General features: G+C 33.3%; 1 protein-coding gene and 1 long non-coding RNA gene across 3 annotated transcripts; both read left to right on the top strand.

Annotated features, from left to right (window-relative positions):
- The first annotated feature begins 213 nt into the window (after nt 1-213).
- LOC128295255 (uncharacterized) lies at nt 214-1,931 on the top strand. The gene is made up of 2 exons (XR_008285601.1): nt 214-247; nt 1,659-1,931. It is a non-coding gene; the product is annotated as an uncharacterized LOC128295255 (long non-coding RNA).
- A 3,936-nt stretch (nt 1,932-5,867) lies between these two features.
- Nucleotides 5,868-10,282, top strand: LOC108460880 (uncharacterized). 2 transcript variants are annotated; one of them, XM_017760611.2, is made up of 5 exons: nt 5,868-6,872; nt 8,008-8,150; nt 8,275-8,404; nt 9,067-9,258; nt 9,932-10,282. In XM_017760611.2, the coding sequence occupies exons 1-5, from the start codon at nt 6,687-6,689 to the stop codon at nt 10,136-10,138; spliced, it is 858 nt and encodes a 285-aa protein (XP_017616100.1). In that variant the 5' UTR covers nt 5,868-6,686; the 3' UTR covers nt 10,139-10,282. The 2 variants fall into 2 exon arrangements, with proteins under 2 accessions (XP_017616100.1, XP_052887201.1); XM_053031241.1 differs by having other exon boundaries at nt 6,349-6,872; nt 9,915-10,282.
- Nucleotides 10,283-10,548: the final 266 nt, after the last annotated feature.

The raw sequence follows: 10,548 nt of genomic DNA, 5'->3' as shown, positions 1-10,548 counted from the left end.
CAGCATATCATAAAATATAAGAATAAGGGCTGAAATTAAATTCCCGAGCCTAGGGGCAAAATTGTAATTTTGAAAAGTTAGGGGCAAAATGTAATTTTTCCATGATGTGATTTTGGATTGAAATAAATAGTATGAGTATTAAATGAGCTAAATGTGTTATTATAGATCAAGAAAGACGCGAATTGATCTCGAACGGGGAAGGAAAAGTTTTGGACTAAATTGCAAAATTTCCACATTTTGCACCAAGGTAAGTTTGTATGTAAATATTACAATAATTTCATGTACATTCTTATATTTCAGCCTATTATATAAATATACTAGCTGATGTTAAAATATAAATCGACTATTGGAAGAATGGAAATAAATATAGAGAGAGATCCCGGTTGAACATTCGGAGAGATCGAATGAAATAGAGGGAGCGTAGCTAGGTCACATGTATGATGCTGAGTGCACATCATGTGTACAAGAAAGCTACGAGACACCCTGTAGTAGCTAGGTCACATGTGTGATACGAGATGTATCCCATGTAGACAAGAGAGCTACGTGAAAGATAAATGTAGCTAGGTCGCATGCGTGATTCCAAGTGAAGGACACCATGTAGACAAGAGAGCTACGTGAAAGATAAATGTAGCTAGGTCGCATGCGTGATTCCAAGTGAAGGACACCATGTAGACAAGAGAGCTACGAGACAAATCGGTTGGGTCGCATGAGTGGTACTAAGTGTTCACCATGTGTACAAGAGAGCCGAACTAAACGAAGTATGATGGTGGGGTGTGTCTTTGAAACCATTAAATATCGAGGATTGATCCGAATTGTTCAGCGGGATGGTTTTGTGGTGATATTGTGGTTTGGATCTACACTTATGGTGAATGAAATGTGGTGAAAATGATTTGTGGTATATACATATATAAGATAAAATGAGGTTAGCATAAAGAATGTGTGAAAGAGTGAAATTAGCATTAAAACTGTTTTAGATGGTAGCAGTGACGTGATTTTGAAAATCACCAAAAATAGGAGGAATATAATTAGAGGTTGAATGAGATGTGAAATTAAAGTTTAATGAGTCTACTTTCATATAAAAGAAACAGAGCAAGCAAAGGAATTCTATATTTTGAGATATTTACAATTGTATGTGACTTGCTCAGGATGAATACGTGATCCCCTATTCCAACTTTGAAAAATCATTAAAAATTGTACAAAGCAAATTAAGAAATATAGTTTACATGCCTAAATTCCTTATTGAGACTAGTTTTAAATGAAACAGACTTCAGGGTTGTTTGAATTGTGTACTGAGAGAAATTCAATTTGTAGTGAACAGAGGTCAGATCATTTGAGCTGTGTAACAGGGGAAACTTTAACTAATAAACTGTACTAATCGGCTGAACCAAAAATTATAGAAAAAAATTAGCAAAAATCTTTATGAGTCTAGATTCAGGGAAATTTTACGGATTTGAATTTCGAGTTTTGTAACTCGAGTTATGATTTATTTAGTGAATATGACGCAGCAGAGACAGCTTAAACAAAGTGGAATGAATAGTGAAGTTAAAGTAGATATACTTGAATTGTTGTGTAAACATGTTAGGTTTTTTTTTAATTAGTATTTACATACTTACTTACTAAGCTATAAGCTTACTTTGTTTCTCTCTTTTGTCTTATAGTGTTCTTCGGCTTGCTCAGGAGTTAAGGATCGTGAAGATCTACCCGCACTATCATACTTTAGGGTATTTGAACTAAACGTTTTGAATTATGGCATGTATAGTAGGCTTAATTATTTTGTTACGTGTCATATTTGTCTAGGTTTAAAATATTAGTTACAGTACTCAACCAGCTAATTTGTACAAGCCATTAAAGTTGGCTAATATTGTTCAAGACATATATTATACGATGCACTATCAAATTGGATGACATATTTATATTTCGGTTATGTTTAATGGTATGTGTTATGTTCTGGTAATACCTTGTATCCTGTTCTGGCGACGGTAACGGGTAAGGGGTGTTACATGTTTAATTTAATTAATATGGCTTAAATTTAATTCATATCAGCTTGATTGCATTTTGTCCACTTAATTTATTAAAATTGTGTTTGTGTTGTTATAGGCCTTGGTAAGATGTTTGATTAAATAAAGCCATGACTAAGTTATTCTTGCATTACAATTGTAAGGTAACTAATGAATTAATTATTTAAACGGATTGAAATTGTAATTAATTGACACGATACATAATCAATGCATATTTAATCAACTAAGGTAGGTGAGGGTTAAATTAGCAATGGTATCTAATGATACATTAGCCTTGTATAACTTCAAACATTATTGTGATTAAACTGTTTCAAGGTAGGAATACTTTGTTACCTCACGTAATCTTTTATGTGCTTATGATATTGAATTAATTGTTTGAATTGGCATAGAGATAAGTACAAGAGATTATTTTTAATTTCATAAGTATGTACGTGCATTAACTCATTTGCTTCTTAAAATGTGTTTAATCAGTTGATTTGACATGGAGATATAGTCAAGAGATAAATGGATTTTGGTAGGTGAGTATGTTCATAAGTTAGCAAATTACCAAGTTGCTATGAATTTATTCGTAACAACATGAACATGAGTATAGTAATTCTAAGTTAAGAAATGTCATTAATCTAACAAAATTATGTCATCTTCATTAAAATCATCTTTTAAAATTGTACATTGGAACTTTTATTTTCTCTTTATTTATTTTACTTAGTTAGAAATATTAGTTTTTAATCACCTCTTCAAATCAAAATATTTTTCTTCACCAAAGTGTTTTTAATTGCATTCATAAATAATTCTTTTCACAATCCCTGTGGGCATGATAACTCGACATTTACTTGTCACTTTATTACTTGTTGCAATTGTGTACACTTGCACATTTTCGTCATTCCATATGTCTACTCAAGATTTCATCATCCCAGGATATTGTTGCTATTGGGTTTTCCTTTTCATCTTTGCTTTCACCTTGAGTTTGATCAAACTCATGACAAGATATGTCTATGTCTGTGCTCCTGTTGCTGTCCTACGGGTATGTTGAGACTTCACTTTTTAGTTGGCTTAGTTCTAGCATTTTCTTCAATTTCTCATTCTTCATAAATTTCATTGTCATAATCTATTGCATCATTGGACCACATGTAGTCAAAATTTTCCATGGTATTGCTAAATGGGCTCAGTGGCTATTTTTGTAGGTATTCTCCCTCATTTCAAGGGTATGTGTTGAGATTTCTTGAAGAAAAAGAAATTGTTAGTAAACTACAATAAATAAGGAAGTAAATAAAAAAACTAAAAATCATATCTATAATTTAAAATTTTCCTAATTAGTCTATAGAGTGCAAAAATTAAAATTAATTTAGTGACGCTGCCTCTCCGGCAATGACGCCAACATCTTGATCGCCTCTGGACATACTAACATCCAAAGTTTTAATACTGCAACTAAATATATGCAATTGAGTCGGTGTCCACAAGTATATGGGTCATGTTGTAATATAGTTTTTTACAACGAAGTAGGTAAGTACTTCGAGGATCATATGTAAGGGAGGCGAGTACTAAATTAAAGTTAACCTAAATGTAAATAGAATTCATTAGTAAATTAAATAAATTATATTACGAGTAAACATGAATAAGAGATTTTTGGGTTTTTATAAATAAAAAGATAAAATTGCATAAATAAAGTGAACTTCAAATAACAAAAATCTAAAACTCAATCAAATCTAAATATATGTGATTAGCTCGCTTCGATGGTCATAACTAATTCCTATTTTGGGTTTTTATTCAATCAACTAGTCGTTACCTTAGCAAGATCTCTAGATCTTCCACTAAATTAATGAGTCGACAAGAACTACTTATCTCTCGACCTCACAGTCCAGAACAGTTCTGGGCTAAGGTGTTCACAGATGGGCCATACCAATTTTGGGTTAATTCCCACCTAAATGACTTTCTAGGGTCGTCAAGCCTAGGGTTTAAGTTCTTCCTCTCCCAAATAGTTTTTTTGTTAAGAAAACCCTACATAGTAATTAGTTAATCACACCTCCACTCACTAATCCCCCATAAGAGGATTAGTTCCTCAAGGAATCCATAAATATGATAAACTTGACAAAGAAGATATGTATAAAGAATAAATCAAGAATAAAGTTTAACAGAATCTTAATTTTATTTGATTGAAGAAGTGGTGGTCAAGTAATCGTACCTATACTGCCACATATCGATATATTTATTGTCGAATGTTGGCCAATCTTTTTAGAGTCTCCCCGCAAGTCGATCTTGTGCAGGTCATAGAGCTCCTGAGGTGGTGATGGAATATATTGCATACACCCAAACTACCATATCATTTGGTTGGATTTGTGCATCTCAATCATTGCAAAAACGATAAATGGCACTTTCATGTGCCAGATGTTGCAATTGGCCAAAAATTCAGCCGAGACGCATTCTTAAATTCTTAGATTTGCATATTACATCCATACAAACTGCAATATGAATTTATAAATCTTGGCACGTGCCTAATATATAAGTTCAAATGCTAGAATAAATATTATATAACTTTGAATTCAATAATCTAACCTCCTCTTCGGTTTGTTGATCTAAAGCTAGCCGGATATCCTTGAGCTCGGTTGGTAAACCTGTGTGTCTCGCGCGACTGTTCCACCTATTCAAACAATATGTTATTTCAAAATTACAACAATGAAAAATTATTATGAGAATGACATTATCGAATGAATTTTACCATATTACGAGTGGGAATTCATAAGGGGGTCCACTTAAGGGCATAAAAATGGTAGTCACTATCAAGCCCACGATTGAAGAAGGAGCATGCAACTATCGATTTTAACTTTTCTTGTTCCGTATCTTGGCACATTTCTCGATACAATGTCACCAGCACCATTGATCCCTGACTAATTCGTCCCGTTTCTTTCAAGTTGACTAGTAGTAGTAGCCAACTTAAACGTACTAGATTTTGAGATTTATCTGGCATGAGCATACCCTTGATCAACCTTAAAATGAATGAGCGCGAATTGTTATTTTTTAATGCCACTCATAGAAGCCTCGATAGTTTTGAAGTTGTCTTCCAACCATCCTATCTTGATCCAATTACCCTTAAACTTGTTCGACACATTCCCTAGTAGTTGCTCACATGTTGCACTCTAAGTGACACTCACCACTGGCCTCGTAATGACTTCCCCATCGACTAGTAGATAGAGTTGTAAACCAACATCCTCGAGTGTAATTGGACATTCATCGCAGGGAAGATGGAATGTGTGTATCATCGGTCTCCATCTTTCCACCAAAGCACTGGTAAGTGGGGGATCCAATTTAATCCCCCGAGCATGTGAGTCATGTATAAGAATCCCGCATCTCGCAAGTGTCTATAAATGACAATCGATGCACTCTTACTTAAATTGTGCATGTATATCTCTAAAATCCGATATTCGACTTGAGTATATAAACATAAAAAATTAATAATGTTAATAGCATAATAATTAGTTAATTAAAATTTAATAATTTAATTATATTTTTTACCATCTGTAATTGAATGCTGGAGGATGTGCCTTTCATCCAAACAAATAAGCTAATTTGTCATTTCAAAAATGATAAGGAATAAAATAAAATTGAAGAGAATATGATTTAGAGAAAGATTTGAAATGAAATTATAGAGAGATTGAGCCAAAATTATCTAGAGAATTTAGAATTAAGTTTGAATTGAAAAGAATGAAGTTTGGAGGGGTTTATATAAGAAAAAATATAATTGTTGGGGTATTGTAACCGCTAGAATTATGATGGTTGAGGGGAAAATTACCATTGATCTGAAAACGTGCCATCTATCCTTAAATATCTTAAAAATTCAACATATTTCTTTAATTTAGCTCCATATGAATTTTATGAAAAAAAGGGGAAAAAAAAAACCCAACACCTCTATTTGATAAGAGAGGTTAGAAGTGTTCTACATGTAAGTATGCATACGCTGATGAAGGTTATGTTTAACAAAATGTCTTTCTTTGGCTAGGTTATGATGGAGGAGATTGTGATAAGGTGATGTGAGGATAGCGATGCCTATCCTAGCGAGATATGGATAACTAAAAACATGTCAAACTAATACATATAATCTTACAAGTTATGGAACAATGGAAAATCAAGCATAATTTTTGAGATAGAAATCAAGTTGTGGACATTCTTGCAAAAATGGCTTTTGAGAGAAATCCAGCTCTCCAAGTATTTGTAAAAATTCTAGAAAAAATAACCACGAATGTTGAGATTACTGGAGTTTCATATTTTTCGATTATGATTATTTGAGATTACTGGAGTTTCATATTTTTCGATTATGACTATTTACTATGAATTATTTGTTTGGTTTTAAAAAAAATGTCAAACTTCTTGTAAATTTGGATTAATTGGTCCAAATTATTATTTACTAATAAAATTTAATTGAAAAATAATTTTAATATTTTGTTTACTTTTTAATTGTAAACTGGTCCAAACGGGAGAGACTGGCATAAGAGGATCGCAAGAAGATGGCTGCCACTCTGACCCAACTCATGGGCAGTTTTAGGCAGTTTTAGGCCTAAGCCGGGCAATACCAAACGGAGTCGTTTGACAGAGGTCTCTCGGGTTTTTTCTCATATAAGAAGGTTGTAGAAAACGACACGAATTAGTAAGTTTTTGCATAAGAAGCGAGTGCAAAGCATGTTAGGAGCAGCAAGAACTATAATATCTTCATCATCTTCCATAATCTTCGCTAGGAATATTCTTTCCAAGCCTCCTTCTTTCTTCACCATTTCACGCGCTCTTGCTCCCTCTATTCCCCGCTTTTCTGTACGATCAATGGCTGACTCTGCTTTCAAGAAAGTTCAGATTCAGAGAGATGACACTGTCAGTTCAACTTCTCATTTCCTCTTCGTTTCAACAGTTTTTAAGTTAATTTTTTTTTATCTTTTTGATGATTGCAAGTGTTGGGTTTTTCTATCTTTGCTGAAATGCTAGTAATTGCGTTGTATTAGATATTGGATTAATATTTTAAAACTGAAATTGGTTTTTTCTTTTCTCCTTGATCTAAGAAGAAAATGCATGATTTAATTTTGATATTGATGATCGAGTTACATTATTATGGGTTTCTCTTTTTCTTTTTGATGCTTTTGATTCTGGAGTATTTGCTGTCTTTGCTGGACTGTTAGCAATTGAGTTGTTTGAGATTTGGATTAAATTTTTAAAACTGAAATTGTTTTTATTTTCTTGTTTGAGAAACAAAATGAGTGATTTTATTTCAATATTGACGATCCTGTTTGCAATTACTATGCTTTTGCCCTTTTTTTAAAAAAAAAAATCGAATTTACAAAGTTTTCAGTATTTCTTTCGGCTGTCGTATGTCGATACGGCTTGATGCTTTCGATTGTCAGCTATGTGCTACCTTCGCTGAAATGTTAGTAGGCGATTTGTATGAGATATTGGATTATGAATTTAAAACTGATCGATTTTTTTCTTGATTGGATAGTAAAAATGCATGTTTTCTATTCCAAGTATTGACTAATCATGCTATAATTATTATGGGTTTTGCCTTTTCTTTTTGATGATTTTGATTATTGGGTATTTTGTATCTTTGTTAAAATGTTAGGAATGATTTGTATGAGATTGTGTTAAAATTTTGATAATTTAATCCTTTTTTTTCCCTTGATATAAGAATTTTATTTTAATAATCGATTACTCATGTTACAATTTGATATGGGCCTCGCAGTTCTTGATGGTAATTATTGTGTTCAAAGTTTAAAACTGAAATTGAATCTTTTTGCTTGATTCAAAAACAAAATGCATGATTCTATAGATTCACTAACCATTTTTGCTGTTACCGGTGAATTTTAGTTATTTGTTGAGTTTCAGTAGATAATATTGTTTTTCTGTTTGCTTTTGAATTTTCAGAATCCAGGATGGAGTCTTGTTTGATTTGGGTTTAGTTGTTCTCAATTCATTTAAACCCTCTTTTATTTATTTTTTTTTTAAATGTATTGATTAGCCATTTGACGCATATGTGGTTGGCAAAGAAGATGCACCCGGAATTGTTGTTCTTCAGGAGTGGTGGGGTGTGGATTTTGAGATAAAAAACCATGCCTTGAAGATCTCTCAACTGGGCCCGGGATTCAAAGCTTTTATTCCAGAGTATGCATTTCATTCCACAATTTTTTATTTTTAGTTTTGTTATCTGAATGCTCATAAACTTTGATCACTTGCCGTTTGCTACATTTGAATGCTCATTCATTTTATGTTTCTCAACTTGCTTCAGTTTGTATCGAGGAAAGGTTGGTCTTGATGTTGCAGAGGCACAACACCTAATGGATGGTCTTGACTGGCAAGGTGCTGTAAAGGATATCTGTGCTTCGGTTGATTGGCTTAAAGCTAATGGTTCAAAAAAGGTGAGTGCTGGTTATTTATTGTCATTTTTGTTAAAGCCTTATGCTTACTCAAAACATATTTGAAGTTTAGGCACTTCATTGTAGTGACCATTCTGGTACCTTATTGACTGAGATAAGTGGAAATGAATATATGAAGCTGAACATTTAGTACTTTTCTTTTGTTTTGGATGGCCAAGTGAATGGAGAATTTGAAAGAAGATAGACTTATTATGGGTTCATCCATTTTTTAAAAGAGGTTTAAGCAATACAGATATTGCTAATTCTTTTTATATACATTTAAAAAAAAATCTGAACATATTGTGGAATGGTGATTTTATATTTGCAGTTTAGGTAAACTATTTCATTATTGCTTGTTACATCCGAACGACAAAAAGTACATCAACTTCATCTCAAATGCCTTAACATGTCTTCTTTGTTAAGTCTTATTTCCTGTTTCTGCAGGTTCTCTTCTAAGTTTAACTTCCGAACAAAGTTAAGATTCTGCTGTGAAATTTTGAAGTATTTTATTCTTAAATATGTATCAAATTGTGGAGCTGCATTTTCTGTTAATCTGTTAATGATTATTATCCGCATTAAGTTTCTTGCTGCTTTATTGAACTGTTTTTTTGGTGAAGTTTAAACATTGGTTGGTGAGCAATCTCTGATTTCACTGCATTGATCAGGCTGGAGTGACCGGATTTTGCATGGGGGGTGCTCTCTCTATTGCAAGTTCTGTCTTAGTTCATCAAGTTGATGCTGTTGTTGCCTTTTATGGGGTTCCTTCACCTGAACTGGCAGACGCTGCCCAGGCCAAAGCACCTGTTCAAGCTCATTTTGGAGAACTTGATAACTTTGTTGGGTTTTCAGATGTGACGGTATGGCAAGATTTATTTATTCTCCCAGTTTTAAATTTAATCACTTATTTCCATCATATCTTGAAGCTAGTTTCATGTTTGTGACCGAGTTTCTGAAGATTGGACATTAGAGATGCTCCTTAATATATATATATATTTTTTGTTTCTTTGTGGGAATAAAATAGTTCAGGCTCAGCAACCAGGCAGGCCTAGTGATAATTGCTAGATTCAGTTGCAAATCTTTGTAGAAAAGTCAATGATATTGTCAAAACTCATAGGACCAAATATGTTGAGAAAAATGAGAAGTCTGGATAACATAGCAGTTACTTCTGAAAACCTAGCACCGTGGCTTACTTCCTTTACCGTCTGAAAACCTTAGTTACCTCTAAACCATGGGTGAATGTTAAAGGAAGAATGAACATATTTGCTTTGGCCACCGGAAATAATTCATTTTCCAACTTATGTTTGATTGCGCGCAATAGAGATTGGTGGTAAAATAATACGTGTACGGTTGTTTATTTGCTGATATAAGGCTTCATTAGGTTCATATTTTTTGCTATTTCTATTCTCTTTTACCAAGTATTTGTTGCTTGGTCATATGATGTTATAAAGCAAATCACAATTAAACAATCAGAGTCATTATTATATGGATGGAATTGTGGCTGAAAATTAATCAGGATTGTCGAGATTTCAGGCTGCGAAGGCTTTGGAGGAAAAACTGAAAGAATCAAAAGCTCCATATGAGGTGCATATTTATCCAGGCAATGCACATGCCTTCATGAACAGGTCCCCCGATGGTATAAAGAGGAGGAAGGGCATGGGAATGGCGGATGAGGACGAAGCTGCAGTCGGCCTCGCATGGTCTCGTTTCGAGTCATGGATGGCTCGTTTCCTGTCATAATCATGGTAATTCGTTTCAATACTTTATCATGCTAGCATAAACATAAAACTTTCTCGTTGGTTTTTGGAATGTGTGGAGTATGCTGCCATATTATTTTGAGTCTTGTTTAAAAGAAAATTTTGAATATCTGGATTCCTTTAATAATCTGCATTTGTTGTTTTTACTCTTTTCCACGTGCCCATATTACTCAATATTTCGAGGCCCATTTCATTTTTTAAAAAATAGATACTATCTTTTTATACATTTAATTGGATTTCGTAAAAGATAAAAGAGGTTTAAATTCTGCAATTCATCCCTGTACTATGTAAAAGGTGTGGATTTTGTAACAGTTTCAGTTACCTCAGCTCAGTCTAATAATATAATGTCTTTTTATTTTGTATCTGTAGTGGCTTTAAATGTGACGTGTTATA

This window comes from Gossypium arboreum, chromosome 7 (genome assembly GCF_025698485.1).
Source record: "Gossypium arboreum isolate Shixiya-1 chromosome 7, ASM2569848v2, whole genome shotgun sequence".
Taxonomy (NCBI): domain Eukaryota; kingdom Viridiplantae; phylum Streptophyta; class Magnoliopsida; order Malvales; family Malvaceae; genus Gossypium; species Gossypium arboreum.
Note: the sequence above shows the minus strand (reverse complement) of the source record. Positions and strands in the feature narration are given on the sequence as shown.

Coding starts and splice junctions, on each gene's coding strand:
- LOC108460880 (XM_017760611.2), top strand. CDS start 6,687: ATGTTAGGAGCAGCAAGAACTATAATATCTTCATCATCTTCCATAATC. Junction 6,873..8,007: donor AGATTCAGAGAGATGACACT/GTCAGTTCAACT, acceptor TGTATTGATTAG/CCATTTGACGCATATGTGGT. Junction 9,259..9,931: donor TTGGGTTTTCAGATGTGACG/GTATGGCAAGAT, acceptor TCGAGATTTCAG/GCTGCGAAGGCTTTGGAGGA.